The 26,514-nt window shown below is 45.5% G+C and overlaps 2 protein-coding genes across 3 annotated transcripts; both read right to left on the bottom strand.

The window, feature by feature from the left end:
- Window positions 1-106: 106 nt before the first annotated feature.
- Window positions 107-13,461, bottom strand: ampd1 (adenosine monophosphate deaminase 1 (isoform M)). Of its 2 annotated transcripts, XM_064300641.1 has the most exons (16): window positions 13,315-13,451; window positions 9,740-9,751; window positions 8,485-8,656; window positions 7,984-8,128; window positions 7,194-7,359; window positions 6,190-6,409; window positions 5,390-5,519; window positions 4,438-4,632; window positions 3,342-3,473; window positions 2,543-2,706; window positions 2,207-2,333; window positions 1,922-2,085; window positions 1,629-1,749; window positions 965-1,138; window positions 747-857; window positions 107-502 (listed from the first exon to the last, which is right to left on the bottom strand). In XM_064300641.1, the coding sequence occupies exons 1-16, from the start codon at window positions 13,334-13,336 to the stop codon at window positions 347-349; spliced, it is 2,211 nt and encodes a 736-aa protein (XP_064156711.1). In that variant the 5' UTR covers window positions 13,337-13,451; the 3' UTR covers window positions 107-346. The 2 variants fall into 2 exon arrangements, with proteins under 2 accessions (XP_064156711.1, XP_064156712.1); XM_064300642.1 differs by lacking the exon at window positions 9,740-9,751 and having other exon boundaries at window positions 13,315-13,461.
- Window positions 13,462-14,419: 958 nt separating this feature from the next.
- nras (NRAS proto-oncogene, GTPase) lies at window positions 14,420-26,514 on the bottom strand. The gene is made up of 6 exons (XM_064300649.1): window positions 26,273-26,514; window positions 18,576-18,705; window positions 17,756-17,934; window positions 17,214-17,370; window positions 16,956-17,079; window positions 14,420-16,785 (listed from the first exon to the last, which is right to left on the bottom strand). Exons 2-5 carry the CDS (start codon window positions 18,684-18,686, stop codon window positions 16,960-16,962), a joined length of 567 nt encoding a protein of 188 aa, XP_064156719.1. The 5' UTR covers window positions 18,687-18,705; window positions 26,273-26,514; the 3' UTR covers window positions 14,420-16,785; window positions 16,956-16,959.

Below are 26,514 nucleotides of genomic sequence, written 5' to 3' on the forward strand. Positions count from 1 at the left end.
GCAATTCATGTGTTTTCCACTGAGTGACATATTTTCTGTTGTCTGCCACACTGCATACAGAGCATGAAACAACAAATAGTCAGCAATGACAAAATGACAGCACAGATATCTGGGAACAAGTGTAATGACGCCAGTACAGGCCCACCTCATTCGTGCAGTGGTTCAGATTGCATTATTACTCTAAAAAATTTTATTGCTTTTGGATTATGAAAGTGGAATTGCGTGCTGAATCTTGGGAGTTGCAGATGGAAACATTATTATTCCAGCACGCCTTGAAGCTCCCCAGCCAACCCCCCCCCCCTCAGGTGTGCTGGGCCATGGACCGTGAGGGGAGTGTGTGACACTTTCACTCAGATTTGACGCCCTCCTTGATAAGGTTGAGTTCATAGCACAGGGTCTCATAGCGGTAGGCCATGCGGATTTGGGCTACGTTGGTCTTGCGGATGTCGTTGCCCTCCGGGCCATCCTTCAGGTAGTTGGGGCCCAGGAAGTGAACCTTCTCCTAGAGGGAAACAGGATGTAGAAAAAGAAGAAGAAAAAAAACAAGGCGATGTGTCAGGACACACAGCAGCAGAAGATGATTTAAATGATGATTTAAATCGGAAAAAAGTCTTAAGATAGAGGAATTATACGGCTGAACTTCCTGAATTTCCTTCCGTACATAGACATGCTAGTGGGGACTGTATTCCAGTCCAGCAAATATATCATAGTTTAATTAGCCAAGTTTAAGCCGGTGTGGTCAGTACCTCATGGGATAGACTACTCTGCAGGACGCTGTTCCTGGAGATCTCGCACATGTCACAGGTGCTGAGCTTAAACACCTGAGCCGCAATGGCGTACTCCTCCATCAGTGGCTCCTGGGAGGGGCACAGTCACATCGCAAATGCACACAGAGATGAGCAACAGAGGACACGAAGACACACACACACACACGCACGCATACACACAGGCTGTGTGACCTCACCTTGGTATAATGGAACTGCATAGGGTCATCGGTGGACAGAGACACCACAAGCCCCTTCTTGTGGAACTCAAGGAGAGGGTTCTTGGCATACTCCAGGAAGAGGCTGTTGTTGCTCAGTGGAGACATGGCAATGGGTATCTGGGCCAGGAAGTACAGATACTGCAGGACAGGGCCCTGTGGAGTGGAGGCCAAGTACAAATTTAAAGCAGTGAATTGGGAAAGCATGTCAATGAGCAGATATGGAAAGTCCGGGACTCAGAAGGTAAAAGTCCTGCCATGCATTTCTTCCACCCATTAACTCGTCCACCTCCTGGCTGAGGAATCCAGGTGCTCGGAAACAAAATATCGAGGAGTTCTTTTCCTTTCTGAACCTGGATTTCCCACGTCTGTGGATGAGCTATACATATTGCAAACACCACGTTTCAGGAAAAAGGTATATTAAGGCACATTGAGGCGTGTGTTGAAAATGCTAGGTGTGTTGAGGTATGCGTCAGGTGTTGAGGTGTGGTCAAGTGCACTGAGATGTGTTAGGCATTCTGAGGTCAACTGAGCATTGTGTGAAACATGCTGAGATGTGTTCAGTGCTGTGGGATTTTGAACAGATGTTTGAACGGTGGACACCAGGCATTTTTAGGAGTAGCAAAGTGCATTGTGCTGGATTGACCTTCTTCAGGTTGAGTCCGTGAGAGATGTTGTCAGCGGTCATGAAGCAGGCCAGAAGGTGAGTGATGGCCCCAGCCTCTCCACAGTGAGGTCTGAATTGGAAGGTGTTCATCCCCCTCTGCCTGTTGGCCACGCACAGACACAAAACCATGCACTACCATAAAAAACGCACCCCACCCACATTCCTAGTACATTCCAAGTACTAGGCCATAGTACATAGTCATATGCCTTTAATTGCTGTAGTTAATACTTAATCTTACTCAACATTAGGATCCTGTGAGAGGAGATACTCACTTGCGCAGCTGGTTCAGAACCATAATGTTGGCATACATGTAGTAGATGTAGTAGGTGTAGGATGGGTTTTTGGCAATGTCCCACTCCTCTGGCTTGGGGCTCTTGGAGCAGAACATGTGTCCACTGTGCTTGGACTCGTCATCAACACTGTCAAACCCAGTTACCTACCAGGTGGAAGGAGATGGGGGGGAAAAAAACACGATGGATTGACATGGAGATTATTGTTATTTTTTGCCTCTTAGTCAGCAATCATTTTAGTCGCTTTTATGTTGAGCCATCGCTCACATGTTTGAGGAAGATGCTCAGCTCCGGGTGGCTTTGGGGGTCAATGGTCGCCTGGAAGACCGGGAGGAAGATATTCTCCAGCATTTTTCCAAAGTGCGGCACAAAGTTCCTGCCCCTGAAGATGTCACTGGACACAAAAATAAGATGGATTACATTGTGTCTACTGGGGCTAGTGACAGAGAGATCCTGCCCCAGACAAAATGGTGTTGACTAGGAGTTCTGAAAGCTCACACAGAAAGAAGAGATAGAACAGTGGTGGAGCAAAGAGGAAGGGAGAGACACGCTCGTAGTCATCGACACAAATCGTCACAAATATTAGGCCGTACGGGGACGTACTAAATTCTGGGAACCTGGATCATCCACTTGAGCTGGGGGGAGAATACACGGTGCTTATTGAACCAGCCAGCCAGCTTGGCCCACTCAGCAGGGTTGCAACCGTAGATGGATAGGCGAGGCTCAGCATACTGGTATTTGGCATCCTCAAGGTCACTGGCCACTTCCTGTTTGGGCAGAAAACAGAGAACAAACCAGCCATTTTCTTCTCTATTATTTCAGTTTCGTGGCTCTATTTTCATAACACTGAAAGTCTTCCAAAGGTCATTTGATGTCTCTTCAGAAAATTAATTGTGGGGCATGAACAAGGAAAATATTGTGGCAATGGATGTTCAGTATTGTAATATAACTTTGAAGCTCCCATTACCAAATGTAACCTCCTACTCTGTATAACCATCATCTATTGGTTGCACAGACTTTCTTACAAAAACATAAGTACTGTATCTATTTGACAGTATGTAAGAGAAAGAAATGCAGATTTGTTCAAGCACAAATGGCCATTGCTGTGTAAAATGCACTCTCAATAAGACAATCTAAACCAAAAGACTAAACCAGGAACAAAAACAATTATCTTCCCAAAACAGCTGCACATTGAATTAAAGAAGACATCATTATGCATGTTTTAATGATTATGTTGTATACATGATCATGATTTGTCATAGAAAGCTCCCCTTTACCAGATCGAACCTCCTGTCATTAGCAGGTGGAAGGAACACAGGACCTGAATAAATGAGCAAGTCTAAAGAACCTGACGCAAGAGTATCTGAGAGAACAACAGGAAGGGGATGTGGCCGGTGGGTACCTTAATGATAGTGGCAAAGTATTCTCCATTGATGTGGTTCTCAGTCTTCATGTAGAGATCGCGCAGCTCACTGGCGCCCACAGGGTTGTATTTGGCGTTGAACTTGTCAAAACGCTGGAAGGTTTGCCTACCCTGATGAGAGAGGAGGCGGAAGGTTTAGGAAAGAAGCAGCAGAAAGAAGATCTGATCTGTCTCTTCCTAATTGTCTGTGAGCATTAATTGGTTTTCCTTTACTTCCCATTAACATTTTTTTAAAAAAATTTGATCTATCCCAGGCTGCGAAATGTGTCTGGCAGTACAAACTCAGCCCAGATTCCAAATGCATGAGCCAGTGCCAAACCATCCCAAATTGGAGCGTCCGTGGACCCATTCTGGCACGGGCCCAAAGAGCTTATTATTACCTTAGGCCCAGTTTGCGAATGCTACATCGGACTCTGGCCTGTGACTGTCCCGGACCCCACAGACCACCCAAATTATGTTTGATTCTAACCTCCTGACCAAATCCAGTGCGTAAGCACAAACTGGGTGTGGCTGCTGTGTGGACGTGCTGGTCTGAAACCAGACCTGGATCAGACTATTTTCTTGGAGTTGTTTTCTGGTCAATAATCTGACTGCATGTAGGTTTGGAAGCAGAATTTAAACACCATGTGTGTAGATACTGTATTGTTCAGTACATACTTAGGACATACATGCATCAACTGTACTGCAGTACAGTAATAGTTGGTTGAATGAAGGGAAACATAAGCCTTCTTGGGTCATCTTACCCTCTTATGTCTCTCTTGTTGAACATCTGAAATTAGTGCACACAATGGGAAAACCAAAGGCTTTTGATAGCTGAAAGCTAAGTAAAAGTTCAGTGGTCTTTTCATTTATGTAATGATTGGTGGCCAAGGCATTTACGCAATTTTCTGCATAGGAAATAATGAAACCAGGAAAAGAATAGCTTTCTTCCGAGATGAGGGGCTTTGTGTTTTACATTGCGCTATGAGTTCAGTTGTTCAGGGGAAATAAAGGATTGATGTCGCTAGCTGTTGCCAAGTGGAACGCGCGGAGCTACGTTGAGGACCGCGAGGCCATCCGGCAGCTCGATACTCACGGCGTGCACGTCCAGCGAATCCACCGTGAGGTCGTACGGGTGCAGCTTGAGCTTCTCGAACAGCTCCTTCATCGTGACGTCTTTGCCGTTAATGTTCTGCACCACGCGATCCGAGTCCACGCGGTACGACTTCTTGATGAAGCGCAGCAGGTGTTTCTGGTTCATGCAGGCGGCCGCGTGGATGTGAGTGTCCACCTGCGACGGGGACAGACACGGTAGCCGCTGTAGCGATGTTCTACATGTTTTTTTTTCTTCTGGCAGATAGTATTACTTTGATCATTAATAAAACTTATACTCTATATAATCGTCCTCTATTGCTTGCACAGACTTTCTCTCTAAAACCCCAGCAGTGTTTATATTTTGGCAACGGGTGAGAGAAAACATTAAGTTTCGTACAGGCACAAATGGTCGTTGGTGTGTAGGATGCACTCTCAATAAGGTCAAACTGAAAGATTAAAACGAGAACACAACTATTCTCTGAAAGCAGGAAGAAAATTGAAATGAACTATGCACGTTTAATTTATCACATGTACAATTGACTATGATTAGCCATGGAAATAAATATCTTGGAAAAAGTGAGGAATGGAAATTGTCCAGGACACAAACATCTGATAAGCGAAATTATGTACTTATAGTTAATAATGTAATGATAATTATTTACTGCTGGTAATTTAATAAAATGAATATAAAGATGAATGAAAAACTGATGTCTGGTGTATAACAGTTGCTCGCTATTACCGTGGGAGTTATGACCAGCATAAGAAAAACCAAATAAAAACTTATTCCTATTACTTTTTTGCTAAATAAGACAGATAAGATATTGCCAAGATGAGACAGTTTGACTCATTGCAAGATTTGCCAATGGGGTAGGAAAATTTCACTAGTCAAGCAAACAGTAACTTAAAACAAGATAATATTTTCAACTTGAGAGAGAGTGCAGTGAATTGAGTACCTTCCTGCAGTTGTAGAAATCCCTGTGGGGATTGTTCTTAAGTTCCTTCAACTCCTCCATCTCATTCAGCATCTCATGGACGTTGAACTTGGACATGAGGAACTTGAGACGACGGTGGGTGTACGTCTTACTGCAATCCGACAGGAAAGGGGGATGTGGAGAGGAAGAGAGGAAGAAATATGAGATGTACCTATGCAGTTAGATCAGAAAAGCAGAGATGTAGGGTAGGTGTGTGTGTTACATGCTACTTATTTTTAACTTTCTGTTGCAAAATCACTCTATGAAATATTCATGTACAATTTTGAAGGTTACAAGTACTGTAACATCACTAAAATCACTTATTGTTTCCTGTTCCAAGAACCTAAATCAGAACAGTTAAACAATGAGTAAACATCAGACATTTAAGTGATACGGAGGATCCATTAAAATAATGGGATACTTTGAGAAGTAATTTTATTCTTAATAGAACGCAAACAAAAAAAAGTAATTTGTTCAAAGTCATCTATCTATCTATTATTATCCTGCATGATACACAGTTCACAATGACTGTGTTTTTTCAGACAAAGATATATCATTGTGTTTCATGAATAGATATGTTGTAAAATATCTGTATACTTAGGCGTAAATCATGTGTTCTTGTCTCTTTACTGGCAGTGTTTGTAAGTCATTGCTCGTATCATTAAAGTGAAAAGCTTTTCGGTATTATTAGTTACCATGACTTGACCGCCACCTTGTGGCCAGAATAGTGAAATTCAGGCGAGAGGAGCGCTTGAACGAAAACAGAAATTTGAGTGACTCACGCGGGCCCCTGCGCAATCAAGGCGATGAGGAAGTTCATGTCATCGATGAAGGTGTTGTAGTCGGGCCTGGGCAGGTCTTTGGGCTTGTGCTGGTTGGCGGCCTCCTCGTCATTGTAAACGTAGATGAGACCGTCGCGCATCCGCGCCACATAGCCCAGGTTCTCGGGCAGAGATTTGGTACAGAAGGGGTCCTCATCCTTTTTGGGCGGGGGCGTAAACACTGACACAGAAACATTGGCATTGGCATGCGCACACGCGCAAATTTAAGTTACAGAAAGTACCGTCCCCTCCAACTACACCTAGATCACAGCTCCAAATGCGACAGTGTGCCTGGCTACAGACCTTACAATGTGTACCGATGCAGCATTTTAAATACACTTTCTGTTTTGTGCTGAAATGTGCTGCATCCTTTGTGCCTTAACTCCATACCGCTGACCCATTCTGCCATTAGCTGGTGCTCCTGGCTCTCTCTTACCATACCTGTTCTCAGCATACAGGTCCGGCACCAGTGCTTCTCCTAGGAAGTCACCTGTGGCTCTGTGTTACCGTGTTGACTAGAGCTTAGAAATTCAGCAAGCAGCCGGAGTAATGTCAGCCATAACAGTGTGTTGATGGTAGGCCTATGGTACATTATAAACTGCAATTGTGGATGGAGTGGGTGTGATCATGAACTGCAGGGGTGGTAAACTATTTTCTTTATCATCAAGGATATAGAAAGTTGCCTCTAGTTGCCTTTTTGATGTAGTGGATTTCCACAGCCATTCACCCGTGATGACTGTACATTTCGCCTCTCATAATTAAATCCCGTTATTACTGACCGCCTCTACCGTGAGGCGGCCATTTTGATATTGTGGCGGTGCGCCACAGATGAATCTACGCAGGGGAAGCTCTGCTGTGTTCCCTACGCCATGTACCCTGTCCTCAGTCCACGCACCTGCCCGTACCTGCGTGCACTGCCCTGCCGCCCTGCCGCCCCCCCCCCCCCCGCTCATCGGTCTGCTCACCTGGCAGCACCTGGTCCTCGCTCTTCCACACCCCGCCCTCCAGGTCGCGCAGGTACTGGGAGACGATGCTGGGAAAGCGCTGGTACGCCATTCTCATGTACTTCTCCCGGATGGCCAGGGCTCGGTGCAGGCCTTTACAGGACAGCTCGAAATCATCCAGCGTTACCTGGGCAACAGGGAGATAGAAAAAACAATCACACATTCTTCATGGATCCTTTATGACAATCGTGCACCTGCAGCATGTATTCTCTGGGGCAGAGAGCATCAGTGCTTTGGTAACATTTGCTATCAATGTACCAGTAAAGCTAAATGGAGTTAAACTCCAAAAAACAGAGTGAGGTGCTCCTTCAAAACAGAACTACCCTGTGTAAACCAGCTCCATCCCCCCCCCCCCCTGCACGTGTCCCTCTGTCCGGCTAAAGGTCAGATTCTTGAATCCCAAATGAGGGCGGGCAAAAAATGGCACTCAGGAGCCTCCCTCTAAAGTCAAACGAGGTCAACGGCCCAGCGTGACCTCACAGCCGGTAGCCATGGCAACCAGCAGAGAATCTGCCACTGAGGATCTAATGCGGCCGTGCGCGAAGAGGAAGAGAGAGAGAGAGGGAGAGATAGAGATAGAGGAAGAGAAAGAGTGAGAGAAAGAATGAGAGAGAAAAACAGAGCGAGAGAAAGAAAGGGATAGAGAGGGAGAGAAAGAGCGAGACAGAACGAGAGAAAGAGAGAGAGAGAGAGAGAGAGAGAGAGAGAGAAGAAGAGGAGGAGAGAGAGAGAGAGAGATATGCAAGCATACCCCGGATGCATAATCCCCGACAATGGCGACTCTCTGGAATGCAGGTACTTCCAGGTAGAGGGGCGTGTCCAGCTCCACCGTCTGCGACACCTCAGCCATGGTAACGAGCATCGGGGCAATCTGCACCCGGCTCATGAGCTTCTTCCTGATTGGAGCAGAAAAGGAAAGGGGACCAAGCGAGGATTGCTGGGAAATTAGGGTGTGCATAGGGCCAGATTTGCTGAGACCTGTAGCATGCGCAAAACTAAGAACACAACTAATGATTGGTGCAAAGCAAAACACCATGACCAAGCAGTGGTCATGTTATTGGTTTGCCGTGTGCTAAAAGATTTTGCGTGTACTGAAGGCCTTAGTAAATCAGGTCCTTAATATGAACATCTGCAAAAACAGCGCAATAAGCCCCATCTACACATATTTAACTGAGTAAATCGTATTTACTAGGGGCACTGTTTACATGTGAATGTATATGTGCATGCGATGTGGGTACACCGAGTCTCTCACCGTTTCTCTGTGTTCTTGCTTGATTCAGCGTGCAGGTGTTGGGTCAGTTGGTGCTGGACGATCGGACAGTCCTCCGCCACGTCGAACAGAGACATTTCCTCCCGGACGTCCTCGTCCTTTGTCTCGGACGCAAACACCTTCTCAGCGAAGGCGCGCATGTGTTCGTCCGTCTCTGAGGTGCACACACACGCACGCGCACACACACACACACACACACACACACACACACGCACACACACAAGTACACACGCGTGCATACACACAAATAATAACCAGTTTTTTTGTGTGGTGGGGTCACTGTGACAAACCACAGTTAAGTGCTTCTTAAAAAACCTGAAAGAACTTCTCACAAAATTTAATGCAATATGATGCTGTGTAAAAAAAAAAAAAACAAGGGTGCAGTCTTTAAAGAACAGCAACAGGAAAGAGCAGCAGCCAATCCCAGGCAGTGGCTGAAAGCAGACAAGACATAGCCACTCCCACAGGACGTGGCCAAAGATGCTCATTACACCAGCGGCTGGAGAGAGAAGTCATTCCATTTATTTCCTAGACAGCCTTTCGTGAAATAAATGTCACTTCACAGATATCAACACATCTGTCAGCCACAAATATACTGTATTGTGTTTAATGAGCCACATGTAAAATGTAACTCCTTCCATTCAGACTCAGACTTTCATTCAAAGATCAAATACGGTCGGTAGCATATAGCAAACATACAGCCATGGTTGACAACGACAAATGAAACTCATGCTTGGTGTGTGAGGCTGCAGCAAGGCCATGTTTGCTCTCTCTTAATATTCAACTGCAGTGCAGTCACAGCGCTAAAACCCCACAGATCGCGGGCCATGGCCGCTGATCTGTGAACATGGACGTTGCGAACGCGCAGTCGTACGTTTCCTCCTGACACAGCGGGCAGCAGACGGCCAGCGAGAGGAAGCGAAAAGGAGTCGCGTCTTATCGGCTGAGATCTGGGGGTCAGGCCTGCATTCTTATCCAGACCTCTCATGCACCGCCCACAGAGGACGGCCACCCTTTTATTCATTTATCTGTTCAATATCAATATTTCTCTTTTTGCTATTAAGACTGACCCACTGTATGAACAATTCCAATGTATTTCACATGAATTGGACATAAATAAATGAATAAATGGGGGGGTTTTTTTGCCACTCTTTTTTGATTTTTGGTCGCATTCCTGCTAATATTGAGCATCAGGCAACCTGGCTTCCATTTTACCATCTGATGACATCATACTTACTCTCCAACCTCGCTGGCAACATTTCCCCCCGGAAATGAGCAGAAAAGGCAACGACGAAGAGAAGGAAGAAAAAAAGAAGGAGGAGGATCTCAAGTCAGGATCAGGGCACTGTACGCTTTTTTAACACCCCGTCCCAAACCCTTCAGCCATAGCCCTTCCCGCACGGTCGACATACACCAGAGGTCCCCCCTCTGTTTTAAGGACACACGGGACACACGGTTACAAACAGGGACGAGACAGGACGATGCTGAAGCAACTGAGAAATGGAGTGAATAAGGGAGAAGTCCCTCACCCGGTATCACAAACTTAGGCGAACAGTTGGTTAGTACGCAAGCCGTCCGATATGGATAGTGAAATTGATATGAAAAAGTGAAATTATTAAGAGGTGGAATGTGCAGAGAGAAAAGCAACATGCCCGCGCGGACAGTGAAACCTGCCTTTGGCATCACCTTCGTATGGCGGTAATACAATCGGCCATTTTATTCCCCCCCCCGTTTCCCCATTTTATCCCCTGGGTGACCGCCCAAGGCAGGTTTGACTGTAGCCCCATTGTCCGTCAGGCAAACGCTTTGACAGGGAGGAGAGAGGCGGAAGAACGGGTGCTGTACGACCGGACAGAAACGGTACTTGTCAGTTCCAAAAAAAAAACAAAAAAAAAAAAGACGCTTCTGTCCCGGATGTAAAGGCAACTTACTTACTAAGATCTACCAACAAGAACCGCCCAGTATAGCTTCACAGGGAACAAAACAGAGATGCAGGGCTTCACGGTGCAACTTGTTTGCGGAGTTTCAGAGGACTGGGGTGAGGCCAGACCGCTCATGCCATTCCAAAAGAGAAAGAGGCCACCTTTAAATCAATTATTCATTTATTCGTTCCCCCCCCCAATGGGGAGGCCTGGGACGGGATCACTCCATCACTCAGGCGGTGGGACCAGCCCACGTGCAAAAATAGTATACCAAGCGCACTTTGACATGAACCTGAACCGCACTTCAAGTCTTCTTAGGTATACAATAAAATACTTCAGCATACTATTTTTTTTTTCAAACGGGAGCAAGAGAACCCAGGCGAACCCAATCAATATCCCCCAGTATAAGCAACGTTTTGCTAATAAATGAGTATTTGATCCAAAGATGGCATGTGCTCTTTGTGACTCTGGAACATTCCATCCCATGTTCCTCCATGGGGCAGGCTTTGAGTTTTGGGGGGGCGTGTCAAACTGGGTAGTGGCCAGGTGGGTGCAGTCGATGCAGGGGCGTGGTCCCTAAACTTGCCCCGACCCCCCCCGCCCCATCCCCTCGTTCTGCATGCCTTTCAAATTCTCCCCCTAGGACACCCACGCTCCCTTCTCAATACTTACGCTCTTCGTCAGCTAGATGCGAAACGCACACCCCCAAAAAAATGCAAGAGAAGGGCAGAGGAGAAAGAGCTGTATTACTTTGGGGAGAGCCGTTGAATCCCACACAATCCAAACACGGTGACATAACAGGCATTTCAGTCTGGCGTGACTATATACGCTTCCCCACCCTTACACCCAGAACAACTTGCATTGCTTACATTAGAGATCATTTCCATTTATACAACCAGACATTTAATGAACTGAAACAGGTAGCTCACTCAAGCTTTCTATACCATTCACTACATAGAAACTCTCTGGTTAATATCCTTCAAATACAGGAACACAGTTTTTTTTTCCTTTTTAAATTAAAAAAAAAAACACATTTCCCAATCAGAACAAACTTCTCAGCCCTCCAACCCCCCACTATGACTCATGAATTGAAGTCTAAGCCAATGTCAAACTCTCACAAAAGTGAAACTTAACAAACCAGGAATATGGTATTTTTTCCATTTACTGTGTATTTACTGAAGTATTGGGGTAGGACAGGGTGTAAACCTAACATTTAAAAAATCTGCATCATGTGATTGAATGTGTGCACTGTTGTTGTGGACAATCTAACCACTATAACCAACTGTACTCTTACAAAGTGTGTTAATGCAGATTTGCTTCCATGGTGATAATGTTTCAAAGTATTATTCAGTCCCCTCCCCTTTCTCAGCATTCAGCCAATGACATCTTTGCCTTGAAGACCCAGCTGTCTGAATGACATATAGCCGGTCTATTTTTCTCCCTTGGGAAAAATCTTGGGTGACTAAAGTGGGTGGTCATCCCCGTCTTGGCACAGCAAGTCACATAGCCAATGAGAAGCCATCAGGAATTAGGGGCCGGGGGGCGGGGGGCGATAATGGTGTGATGGAGGACAGCGAAAATTAATCTGCACATAGGAGCGAGGAAAAGCCACACGTGCAATGGAGTCCACACGTCGTCTCTGTACTCCATCAGTGCTGCGTAAAATCTCTTCAGCATTGGTGAGGCTATAAAGTTACGGTCAACGTTCAGTGAGCTAAAGGACACGTTGAAAAATGTATTTTTAAAAAAAACATTCAAAAACGAGTTGGGCTAAGAGTGTCAAACTGGACAATGTTAGCTTATTGTTTGAGTCTGTCAGTTATGGGCTATAAAAGGAGATGTTCAAAGAGACAAAACCCGTCTATGTATTGCACCCCTCTACAAGCCTATCAGTGTATATGTTCACATAAATATATAGCTTTTAACATAAATCCTACTGTCCTACGTATTCATTCGAATTAACTATTATTTATTCATTGAGATCAAACTGACCATGTGCAAGACGTATGATGTAACACCTGTAAGAGTCAAGATCCAGCAACACTTGATCCAAAAGAATTCGCTGACAGACAACTTTCCACGTACAACTCTCACTTGCACTTGCCCACAGCGATTTTCTTTTATCTCTCTGTCAAAATAAAAGTACCTCATAATGGCTTAATGAATGCATTTTGTGCTGCATTTAAATTGCTAAATTGGGCAAAGGAATATATATTTTTTCCTTTATCCGTATAGAAATGTTTTGTTCATGCAGTATCAGATAGTTAACCTTGGTAAAACTGCCCTTTTGTCTATCATTATGCATTGCTATAGGGCAGCCCAAATTTGAATACCTGATTTGAAAGTATAGTTCCATCAAAGCCCTTCATGCAAAAGCAGGTAAACCAGATCTGTTGCAGTTGCACCAGTGAAGAGGGACGCAAAAACACTTAAATTAAAATTTCAGTGACCCGAAGCGACACGTTTTCCATATTCAAATCCCCTTTCTGTTCCCTTCACACAGAGACCAAAACAATCAACAAAATTATTCTATACAAAAGACCGCAAACCACCGCCATACCCACCACACTTAAGCTGGGCTGTGAAACTAAACTGAACGCCCACGAATCAGCGAATCCTTAACCCTTTAAGGCGTGAGGTCACAAACATGTGATCAGAATGTTCTTAACTGAGCATTCTAATGCTGATGTAACAATCACCGCTGGTGACTGAAAGCGATGGGAGTTCTAGAACACTGACTTGGAGCACTGGTGGGGGAAGGGGGAAGGGGAAAAAAAAAAAACATTCCGATAATCCTACTCTATGAAAGGGTTAATGGTTTTCCCGACACGGTCCCTGTAGCACAAACGGGACAGCACTGGGGGAGGGGGGCACAGGCCGGGCCACTCACCTGGCATTTTAACTTTAGACATGTTGGCAACTGGTTCCCGTCAAAAACGCCTTCCCTGAGGACTGAGCTGGGCTGGTCAGGCACCGGGGCGACGAGGCGAGTAAGTGTGGAACTCCCGGACCCTCCACTGAAATATTAAGCTCTGCCTGGCCCCTGTAATCAGAGCTATACCCCCACCCCCCCACCGCACCCCACCCCCACCCACCAAAACGATGACCATGTGTGTCAGAGACAGAGGGGACTGGCGTTTACTCTATTTTAAGTTCAGAAAGCCAGCCCATGAACACATACAAGAATATAGGGAGAGGGCCAACACTTGGGGGGGGGAGGTGGGGGGGTTTACCACAGGATAGAAACATGCAGTAAGTTTACAGCTGCTGTCCCGTTCAGTGCAAAGGTTTACTTTTCATTTATTCCTTATCATATTAAGGGCAAATTAACTTTTTAAAATTGTTAATGCAGTTGTGGAACACTGGTTTGCACAGGAAAATATCCATAATATCCATGCACTGGATATTATGGATAAAAGCGTCTGCCAAATAAATGTAATGTAATGTAATAATTCACACACTTTAATTTGACATTTAATATTTGAAGAGGTGTCAACAGATGACTTAGTAGGTAGCCTACTGGCAATGTTCTTTCTTCCCAAATCATTTTAAGAGCATTATGCCTGGAAAGCAGGTCATAAATATTAAACGATATCCAAAAGAGCAGTGAGCACACCCCCTTCCTGATTTCCTATATTATTGCATATTTGTCACAATGAAGGTTTTCAGATCTTCCAAAATGTAATATTACACAATGGGAAACTGAACAAACACAAAACTACATTTTTAAATTATTTAATATTACATTGTCTAATATTACACTTCATCTAAAAATCTGAAACCACCACGTGACAAATATGCAATAATAGAGGAGATGAGGGGGCAAATACTTTCACAGCACTGTATATACAAATCCAATCAGCAAAGTCAGTTCAGTGCCCACACGTATAATTAAGTTAACAGTAGGCATACACATCAACCAGAGGCTCGACTGAGAGGGCTGTCTAGCTTTGGCTTGCCAAACCCAGCTGCATGGAATAAACACAGACGGACCATTTGTTTCAAATTAATTTACTAGTAAAAGTGTTATTTCTGGATTATTGTATGCACATTACAAATGTCCAGGTTACCAATCACTAAAGACCACCAACAAAATGTGATCACAGAATTACTTTCAACAGAGGCAGAAAAATTTTTTTTTAATTTAAAGGGGTCACTAAACTCTCCCAAAATAAAAAGAAGGGTAGAAGTTTAGCCCTTTACATAATCCACCCAGTATGTACTGTAATCGTCAGTAGATTAAAAATATATAATTACAGTAGAACTGCATTACAGACAAATGGATGCATGAAACACAGAAGAAAAAGCTGCTGCTGCTGCTGCTGCTGCTGTTGCCCGCTGGAGAAGATCTCTCTGCTCCAACAAATAAAGAGGCGACGGAGAAAACACACCTGTGAATTCACCCGCTTCTGCGGTGCATGTGCACAACCAAGGACTGAGAGCAGCGGTGTCCAATCACGTGCCACGGAGGGGCCGAGAGTCCGCAGCTTTTTTCATTCCAGCCAATCACTGTGCGCCTGCTGACTTCACCAATTAGCACCCTCCTCTCTGATTGATTAAGTGGTGCTCGCTAACGAACTCAGCATGGGTCGTGATTGGCCGGACTGAAAACCTGCAGGCTGCACACAATTGGACACCGCTGCCCTGCAGAGGCCACTCCTGTCCAACGGGCACCAGTCACAAAGAACAGGACCTTCAGCGGCCTCTCCAGAGGAAGAGGAGTAAAGCGATTAAGACTACATTCCCTTTGTGAATCATTCCGGCTCGGCGCTGTGGCGTGACACGTGCGTGGGCGCGCGTCACAGTCGAGCAACCACACCTCCCTTCCCGGTTTGGCAGTTGTAAACCGTGTTCGGAAAAAAAAATTTAAGGATTAGAAGAAAAAAAAAAAAAAAAGGACAAAGTAATATGGTCGCATTTCGGGATGGGGTTAACTATTTGGTAGGCGTTCCTGGGGTAAAAACACCAGGTGAAGACACACCGATGCTTGGGGTCCATCCAGGGATCGAATGACGTCAGATCTTTCAGGGTCCCAGGACGCACACATCCGAAGGCACCCGAAGTTCACAGGGACACCCAATACTCCCCTTGAGCCCTGACCTTCACATTTTTGGCAACAAGAGGTGCAAAGACAGAGCAAGACGCTGACCATGTTCACACAGACAATATTCTTTGAGATAAGAGTTCTCTCAAGATTACTGTTGGGCTGTTGTGCTGCATTATATCTGAATTAATATTCTTCTATTAATATGAATCCACTATGAAAATTAATCTACCTTAAGGAGGTTAAATGTCGGGGAAACCAATCCGCAAGTTGTACACGATGTACACTCTTTCCACAAAAGAAATAAAAAGCGTCGTTTGAGAATCCCAAATATGTTTACGCTAGTGATATTCCACAATTAGTCAGCATACTAATGGAATACAACACTTTTCATAAGCCACAATAACAATACTGCATTATGAATTACAGGTGTACAGTCAAAGCATATTTGGGTTCCCAGAATATTTAAACAGAATATTACTGCACATGTAAACATGATCAGAAAAGATTACATTGGCTACCTGTCATAACTGTCATTAGAAAATTGCCTCTCTGCTCTGACACATGGATGCGAAAAATATTTTAAAACACCGTTTTTAACATGTCCAGGTTACTAAAGTATTTCAGCAATATTAGAAAACACACATAAACAAACTGCCTTGCTGCCCAGCCCAGTTATTACACTGACAGTAAAATAAGATTTGAAAAAATCATGAACATTCACACAGGATGCCTCCTAAAACCCATTGACATTATCAAACGACCGTGTATGAGATTTAGCGGCCATGTTCCAAGAGGGGAAAAAAAACAGTTAAAACTAATCTGAGCGTGTGTTGTGATTGCTTGTGCACATGCAGTGTAATGCTGAGGGACCCGACTGTAGCCACAGCTGCGACGTGGGACAGCGGCCAATCACTGCATTCGTGTGTGATGAAAAGGGGCGGGGCTAGACGTGCCAACAGAAGCCCCAGAAAAGAAAAGAGCCAATGGGAAAGTGAGACAGGCGGTGGGCGGGGACCACCTCTCCCAACAGTGACGGTGGCAGGCTCCACAATGAGCCTCCACTCGAGACTTTGTGCATCAGGATCCAAGGCAGGTATGGAGTCCCATCAAATGTTCGGAGGGAAGGAGGGGGACAAGGTTGGGGTACGTGTCCGGGACGAGGAGGGTGAAGATGAGGAGGGAGAAGGGGGACTCTGTCCGTCTGGACGACAGCAGACTCCGCTAGTCCCTCCCCAAAGCTCTCCTCTTCTGCAGGTCCAGAGGCTCTGCACTGACCCAGACTGGCCAGAAGGGGGCCGCACTGCAGAGGCACACCTACAGAAGCACAAAACGCCACACACACACAAGTATTACAGGATATGCAACGTCAAGCCGCTCCTCTACAGCCACAATGGAGGACACTTAGCAAAGGCTTTAGTGTTATAGTGTTATATCGCTATAGCAACGGCTGCGACAGACAAGCCGGAATCCGCCTCTGGCCTCACCGGGTCACATGACTGAGCAGGAAACCCCCAAGCAGCCCTGCTTCCTGTCCTCTCTGCTGTTCAGCTTCTTCATGCGGTAGTGGCGGATCTCCCGCACCAGTGTGTAGAAGGCATCCTCCACTCCCTGCGCAGAAAAAAAAAAAAAAAACGAGGAAGAGAGAGCAGGAAGGTAAAGATGGGACTCGTTTCAGAAACTAGGCCCGGGTCGCAAAGACCCACGCTAGCCGGGGGGGCGGGTGTGACCTTGCGGCGGCCCACCTGTCTGGTCTTGGCCGAGGTCTCCACGAACTCGATGCCGTAGCTCCGCGCCAGCTCCTGGGCCTGCTTGGTGTCCACGGTGCGGACCAGGTCGCACTTGTTTCCCACCAGCACCATGGGGACGTCGTCCGAGTCCTTCACCCGCTTGATCTGCTCCCTGTCAGGCGGCAAGACCGGTTTTTATAAAAAAAAAAACAAAACCCAAAAGGGTTTCTCATTTCATTTCCTGCATTAAAGGCTTTCACGCACTCTCCTGCCCTTTGTACGTCGCTTGGGATAAAGGCGTCTACATTACGTTACAAATGAATGTAATGTAATGCTCTGCGCTAGTGTGCCTGGAGCTAGCTGAGCTAGGCTTTGTCCTTTATTCAAAGCTTGTTTTCCGCCTCCTAGAGCACCTTGCATTAGGCTACTTGGAGCCCGTTACTTCACTTGGTATTTCAGTTTAATTCTACTACATTCCTCATTACGGTGATGAACTTGCGTTTTTTCGGACGTACAGAGTCAACGTTCCTGTTAAGCCCCGCCCCTCGGCCGCCCACCTGTATAAATGCACGTCGGCGAAGGACTTGCTGTTGTTGACGGCGAAGACGCAGAGGAAGCCCTCGCCAGTCCTCATGTACTGGTCCCGCATGGCGCTGTACTCCTCCTGACCCGCCGTGTCCAGGATGTCCAGCAGGCACGTCTCGCCGTCGATCACCACCTGCTTCCTGTACGAGTCCTGCCCGGGGCAAAGCGGCCAATCGCGCGCCTTAGTATCGGCCCAGGTTTCCCTCCAAACGTACCCAATCCCTGTGTCAGTATCGTCATGGTTTTCCCCCCAAACGTACGCAATCCCCGCCTCAGTATCGTCATGGTTTCCCTCCAAACGTACCCAATCCCTGTGTCAGTATCGTCATGGTTTTCCCCTCAAACGTACGCAATCCCCGCCTCAGTATCGTCATGGTTTTCCTCAAACGTACCCAATCCCTGTGTCAGTATCGTCATGGTTTTCCCCTCAAACGTCCAATCCCACGCTCAGTATCGTCATGGTTTTCCTCAAACGTACCCAATCCCTGTGTCAGTATCGTCATGGTTTTCCCCTCAAACGTACGCAATCCCCGCCTCAGTATCGTCATGGTTTTCCTCAAACGTACGCAATCCCTGTGTCAGTATCACCATGGTTTTCCCCCCCAAACGTACGCAATCCCTGTGTCAGTATCACCATGGTTTTCCCCCCCAAACGTACGCAATCCCTGTGTCAGTATCACCATGGTTTACCCCCCAAACGTACGCAATCCCCGCCTCAGTATCGCCATGGTTTCCCCCAAACGCACACAGAGCGCGAGCGCCTGCGCAGGAAAGGGCGGATTGGCGGCTTACCTCGATGGTGGGGTCATACTCGTCCACAAAGTGGTTCTGGATCAGCTGGATGGTCAGCGCACTCTTTCCCACACCACCAGCTCCCACCACCACAAGCTTGTACTCGGTCATCTCGGCCAGCCGGCTCTCCCTACAGGGGGGACATGAAATAGATTAACACGCAATGCACACTGGGATATGTAGTTTATACTGCACTGAGGATGCCGGCATAACAAAAGCACATCATATATATCAGAAGAACAGTGCAACAGGTACACCTGAGACAACCTGAAACACAAAACAAGTGTCCACTTCACATATAAAGCTCTCTTAAAACCACAATGTTCCAGTGTCATAAAAAAAATACATTTATATTAAATGCGACTCGAAATGTAATTCCTTGAAAAATATAACTACACGGACAATAGTTCAAAGTTATTCTTATAATCAACTGACTTGACAAAATGTATTCAAGAACATTTTAAAGGGTAACACAGTTAGTCCAATAATCCCCAGCCCCTGAAGAATGATAATTTGAATGTTTCCACCGAGCGCTGAAGTAATGTTACTGGTCAGAGAGTCCTGCAATACCAACTGAGGGATTTATGTCACAAGTCAACAAGAGACACCTTACTACGGGCATCACTCAGGACACCCAACGAGATATGACCGATGATTGACAGGCCAAAGGTCAACTGCCAATGTGTTCATCTTGCGGTTGCAAATCTAGTCAGTTTCTGCAACATGAACCAATCCACTGGACTACGCAGCCCACACATATCATATGCCATCCATCAGTTGTTTGTGTATGTAGTATTTTCAAAAATTCAGTAGGCAGTAACACCTCTCTGTGACAGGCCCCACTCATGAACTATAAAAGGCTTCAAAATAACTAGCCAGTACCTCCTTAAGGACAACTATAAACTTTTTAAAACATGTATAGAGTGACATAGCCCATCATGGCCTGTGCTACAGTGCCCTCCAAGCTGGATGTGGCTATTCCATGAAATACTAAATCAATGGCAAACCCAATATACCCACATTTGATTTGCCACATATGGTGACAGCACATGTCTTTAACGGTTTATGACTGCTGTTGGAATTGATTATAGATGTGCATGTTGCTTTTGCCACTTATGAGTGCATTATTTAGTCTCTTATATGGGGTCTTTAATATGAATTACTGTCAAGTAAACCATGTTTCCATAAGGACAGACAGATTATGCCATTGTGCAGCATGCACATCAGGACTCAGTCTTCGATAGAGCAGTCTAAATAATCATGTAAATAGGACTTCTTTTCAGTTACGTCCATGCGCATAACGCTTCTTTAAAGGAAAGCCTATTTGTTGAAAGCGAAGTCCAAAGTGAATGCAAAAAGACTATGCATGTCGGAGAGACAGAAGGATAAAATGCGGCCAGATTTAAAGAAGGATTAAAATCACGTCTGCAGCTCCTGACTGACTGACAGGACATAGAACCACTGAAGTGTTCATTTAAGGCACCATGAGTTGTCCCACTTCAGTATGAAGGCTGACAGTTGTGATCTTAGGCAGGCACACACGTGCACGCTCACATGCACGCACCAGCCGGCCCAGGGCCCTGGGACCATCATTCAAACTCCTCGCACGCCTCCAACTCTCCTCAACACAGTGCACGCTCATGCCAAGCTCAGGGCATCTGTTTCTGGAATGTTGCTCGAAATGTCAGACCTCCCTTCAGATTATACCAAGTAAAAGAGAAGGGGGGGGGGGGGGGGGCACAAACCTCCGTCCAGATGATACCAAGTAAAACAGAAGGGGGGACACAAACCCCTCTAGATGATACCAAGTAACGGAGAAGGGGGGTGACACCTTCCTTCAGATTATACCAAGTAAAACAGAGGGGGGCAACAGAAAGAGAACAGAAAGAGGAGTGCAGAAGTAGAACATGCATTTTTCAAAAATGTTCGGTGAACCACAGAAGACGGAACAGTCAGAAATTCGGCAACACAAACAACCACAACACTTCCTCAAGGGAGGATCCTCTTGCACACCCTACAGATTCTGTAACCAATCGCGTGGAAGCTAACATGAAGCTCTGGTTTCCATTGGTCCAGCTGTTGCTCCAGTGAACTCGGGTCACGGTGTGAACAGACATCAGGGCAACTCCTTACAGCTGCCCCCTGTGAATGAGGCTAACGCTAATGAGCCCGTGGAGCTCAGAGTTTAGCACGACTGACTTTAGGTTGGCCAGGTCCCTCAAACAGGTCGCCATGGTTTTCCATTATGTATGATAACAAGGGATGTGAGGCAGGAACAGTTGCCTAGCGATCAGCTCAATGAGGACTTTAACTGGTCTTCCGGGTAGCGTGTAGTAAATGTTAAATAAATGAAAAAAAAACAGACAACACTACACCCTTCGTTTGGTGACATTTTGTATTCAAGGAGAAATAACACGATGTTTCCCTGGCGACTCGGCTATCGTGTTGCACCATCTTCCAGGTGCACCCCTCTCTGACTGCTGAGCTCTGTAACTTAGAGAGCAGGATCGGGACACCTGCTTCTGCTCGCTCACTCATGCAGTGATTCATCCGCGCTGACGCACTCTACGGCCTTCTAACTCACGGTGACCATCATATTACTGCAGTGCCCAGTTTTACAAAGCAGGATTACGGAGCTAACTGGCTAAAACCCGGAACCGTCCCAGGCTGGAACATGGACTGAAGTAAACGGAGCTGTTCCGGGTTTTACTCAGCAGTAATCCCGCTTCATGGTACAGGCCCCAGGTCAGGTCCTCACTAAAAACTTTTTTTTTTTTTTTTTTTTTTTAATGTGAATGTGGTGATTAAAACAGTTTATATGAAGTGCATAAAGGGGTTTGGGATTGGCCATCATCCAGGTTCTGCAGAGACTGACCGAAGGAAAATACGTGTTCAGGAGCGGCTGTAACCGAGGACGGCACACGGCGTACCCAAACGCTCAGCGGCTAAAAATGCTTGTGTCCAGTTTCCCTTTCCGGGATCACCTTTCTGCAGTAAATCACCCCAAATCCCATCTGAATCAGCACTGCTTAATGTCACCACACCTCTCTGGGCGTACCCCAGCGAACCCCCACTGACCGATGATCCCAAAAGAAAACCCACCGTAAACCTGCACAAACTCCCGTCCGAGCTCACTTCATCCTGCATGGTTTGCACCTTCTGTAATCCTTTAAGGTGTGAGGTCACAGATATGTGCTGGGAATGTTCTGAACTGAACATTCTAACGCTGATGTCACAATCAGCGCTGGTGACTGAAAGCAGTGGAGTTCTAGAACACGGATGGAGAACTGTGGGGGAGGGAGAAAAAAAAAACCCAACTCTTCAAAGGGTTAAGCTGGGAGTAATCAAAGATGGACAGGTGCGGCTGAGTCACTCCCAACACCCAGCGCCCAGCGCCCCGCCACCGCGCCAGATATTGAGACGCCATTCCGCGGAAAATGGACGAAGCACCTGCCGTGCTACAATCGCTCTGCGTGCGCCGGCCTTTGCAGGTGCCCTATCTGGATCATCTGGGGGGGTGATGCTGGCGGGAACCCAAACTCTCACATTACACCCCCCCCCCCCCCGCCCAGGGGAGGGGACCCACCACAACACTCTGAAGGCCATCAACAGCTGCACTGCTCAATATAGTTCAGACGCACCTTGTTTTTAGGGGGTTTTTGTTTATGTTTTCTGTTGTTTGTGCAGGTTTTTGGGGCCAAGGTTTGCATTTCTGACACCTACTAGACCAGGCATGAAGTGTCTAAACAAGACCTCTGTTCTCTCAGGCTAAACGTACAAACCTGAAGAGATATCACCAGATATGCTTTCAGCAACATTCACCTTTCCACTGCCATTTGTGACCTAGAAGCTCATTGACGCAACACCTTAAAAACGCAGACTGGAAACTCATAAAAATTCCAGAAAAGAGCCTCATTTTATCACTATGGACCGGGGGAAATGACATAACCAATAAACTTTGGCGCCATCTTGTGGGAAGAATACACCATTACTCCTACCCCTCTGAAGAGACGCACTGCCAGCTATAAGCAAATTAACAACTTATCACCTTAGAAATGATTACAGTAGAGCCAAGACGAAGACTTCCATATGATGGGGAGATATGACAAACACCACGATATTTAATATTTGTCATGGGGGGGGGGGGGGGAGGGTATAGGTAGTGATGTCACTGAATAAATCACTGTATGGAAATTTCCTAACCCTGTGCATATCACAATGTCACCATTACCTGGTCCCTATCTTTCATTTTTCATGAACATCATAACATAACGACAAGAACAGGCCATTCAGCCCAACAATGCTCCTCATTTTCCTGACTAAATTAGTTCTCCAATTACATACAGACTAGATAGTATCAAACACCATATCAAGTCTAGTCCTGAAAATCCCTAGAGTTTCTGCCTCTGCTGTGTGACCTGCCCTCCATTTCACCTCACACTGCGTAACTCTGGTGTTATTACAGCATATTACAGTTTAATGCAAGGCTCAGGCGCATTTTGAGAAGCAGGGCCCCTGGTTGCTGGTGTGGTGATACTGCACCCATATTTTAATGGCACAGGAAACACGTTTAGTCATAAAAATGACAAACCCTTCACAGGGAAGCAATAACGTCATCTTAAACCACATAACCATGGACGTTCTTTTTGTTTTACATTCTGCATGACTGATTGTTCATTAGCAAAGTGTCTTTAGGGAAACAACCAACATGAAGCTCGCTCAAACCTGGACTATTTGAAATGGCTGTCCACGTCCATTTTTAACCTCTGTTGGAGAAGAAAAAAAAACAAACAAAAAAAACTGCTTGACCATATGACGCCTGTCCTCCCTTTCATGAGGGAATGATGAACCACACCCTTTGAGCTGAGATTTCTTCCACCGTGTTGTGTCAGAACCTACAAATGGTGCGCTGGCTAAAGTGTAATGTAATGTCAGCCACTCGGTGCACGTTTCTATATTGATTTTTTTTGCTAGCCTAGCAAAGCATGATAATAAACACATGGCATCATCGCTTTTCACCCAATTCATCCTGCCCGTTTCACTTTAATAGCGTTTACAGAATTTCACCAGTGCCCTTCTTTCACAAATATGAAAATAGCCGGGCACCTTTCAAAGGAACGCTCTCCCATTTCCTGCACTTTGAGCTCCCAGTTCCACAGCTGGAGCTATAGACGCAGAGCCCTTTCCATGTTTAAACAAGGCTCAGGCTACGTACGCTCAGTGCAAACACTTCCACAGCTACCCACTCAGGAGCCCCGTTCACTGGTTTAAATAAGCATTACATGTGCCGTACTGCAGGTCAATTAAGAATCATGAAAATGTCGACACGGTTAACTTTATGCTGGCCAACGTAAGCAGCAAACACGCTGATTACAAAAATCGCTGTTACACAAAATACCCGTTAACTACCTGAAGAATGTACCGACACCGTCGAAAATACCAGCACCTTGGTGCCACAAGTGTAGATTTGAGGAATTCTCGCACCTGGCTTGTTTGAATAAAGGGTGACGCCGGCTGGGTTTGACAGTTTGACCCAAACTGAAAGTCGAACCCCTGAAAGTAACGGCATCGCACCGGGACGTGTGTTAAAATAATGGAACTGAGACCGCAGGAAGGGCAGTTTTGGAGAGGAGACTGTTCTGGTGTATTTGCAACCAGACATCTGGCCAGAATTAATGAAAATGTATGCAGGTAAGAAGATCCCTGAAGCACTTTTTCAAAGTTTCAGTTGCTACATTTTCTTCAGATGTCACTCGTGAATAGACACACACAGACACTCTCTTTCGCAGATATTCAACAAAGAAGGGTCTACTTCCACTGTGGCAATACTGGCAAAAGCACCAACCGATGCACAGGGAGAATACGACAGCGCACATGACGTGTATTTTCCCGAACGTTACTCGCCAGAGAACAATGTCCAATCAATTCAAACTAAATGACAAAACACTGAAAATGCGACCTAGCGGCAATGTTGAAACAATGCAATTGTGGCATGCACTGTAGCAGAAAGTACACAAAGAAAAACAATTGGAATGCATTTGTTAAAAAATAAATGAATAAATAAATAAAGCTGTATGCTAGAGGTACTACATGATACTGATCTTTTCACATCATAAAAAGGCTAGATGGGAATTCAAAGGAAGCCACCTTTAAGGCTCAATCTTTTTGAATTTAAAGTGTTCCAACTGGTTTTCCTCTCCTAATAGATTTCTTCACAAGGGAAACATGAAACCTCTTCACTTTAATCACAGAGACTAACAGCATGAGCAACAATGGGCCGGAATATGTAACAGCGATAAATGTGCGATACTAACTGAAGTAAAGACGACACGCACGGACAGTCAAATACCGCCTTAGTGAAAGAATTAGCGAGCTTCACATGAAACCTCATGACAATTCTATAACTTCTAACCAGCTTAGACTGGTTAATACATTCTAGGAATTTTGGTTTAGAACCGGTCGCGTGGGGGGTAGGAAAGCATTTAGTAGCTTGGCGTTTTCCTACTACAGGTCGATCAGTTAGCTTGTGACTATGATTTCTTAAGTTCAGTGAGTTCAGAAAATTGCAGGCTTTGGCCCTGAAAGCTGCATAGTAACATTTAATGTAAGGCAATACCCATTGCTTTCAGCTCGCGGGCCGCGGATGACCCAACGGTTTCTATGAGGCACAAAAGGACAATGAAGGCTCCAATGCACAGATTACAGTGTGTTGATATTGCTCATTGATGCAAATCCCGTATATTTCGACATCAGAGTAACGGCAAGTCACTTGGAAAATACCTAACGTTGCCAGGTTGTGTTTGGTTTGGGTAAATCGAGGTTTAGGACCCCCGTAGATGAATGGAGCAAATGAAACGGGTGCAATTTCGATAAATCGTATCATTACAGAGTACGAAGCAAAACCAGCAAGATTTTTCTTCCTAAGTATACCGGGAAATTTGGTCATTTGGATAAAAACTATCAGGACAGTTTAAGAAATAAAAAGTTTGTTATGCAACTGCAACTATTAAAATACTTGGTGACCACGACAAAATACAAGATGACGACATGAGTTCATGTAGTAACGTTTTGTCGTCTAAACCGACGGATGAACATACACGCTAGTTTGATTGGAACAAACTCAGCGAAATCAGTTAGCTACAATAACTAGCTAGCTACCTAGCTATCTATGGATACCTAGCTTGAACAAGGGTGGCAAATTTGGCACGCTATCCATTCAGACGCCGAATTAAGCTTTTAAATGAGTACACCGACAAATAAAAGGCATACTAACATTCATGAAAGCCACTGCAAAACGAAACGTAAAGCTTTTAGAAGTGTAATTTAGTCGAAAACGCTAACAGTTGTGACAATCATACGTTGCCCAATGTCACTCCCAATTTAGCCAGCTTGCTAACTGTAACACCATGCTAGCTCGCTCGAATAAGGGCAGCTAAGCTAGCCAGCTCTCCAAGACAAACTATAAGAAATAGTTTTTTTCGCAACTGTTTGTCATCTTCGAATATGGTGTAAAGCTAATCTAGCACTACTTCCTGGCAAAGTAAATATATTCGACTGTTCTCTAGATAGCTCAATACAGAACTACACGGATCGAAAGGTCCTTGTATTCAAAATGTTGTGTAGTAGCTAGCTAACGTTAACATTAGCTAGCTAGCTACGTCACAAAACAGGGGATCACAATTCTCATAGAAACTCACCGTTCTGTTTCCGACTTTAAGTGTGGCTCTACCCCAACTTAGAGCGACGATGGCACTCGCTTTTTAACTAAGCTAACTACAGCAGGACATATAGCAATCTAAAAAGTTAACAAGCATTTTGGGTGTTCCTGAGAACGAAAATTACGAACTAAAAGTGATCACTACGTCCAACAGCTAAGAAACTAGCTAAACTTCCTGTCTCATGCGGACACACCCAGGTTCGCGCATAGTCAGGACCCTGG

This window comes from Anguilla rostrata, chromosome 11 (assembly GCF_018555375.3).
Source record: "Anguilla rostrata isolate EN2019 chromosome 11, ASM1855537v3, whole genome shotgun sequence".
In the NCBI taxonomy this organism is placed as follows: Eukaryota; Metazoa; Chordata; class Actinopteri; order Anguilliformes; family Anguillidae; genus Anguilla; species Anguilla rostrata.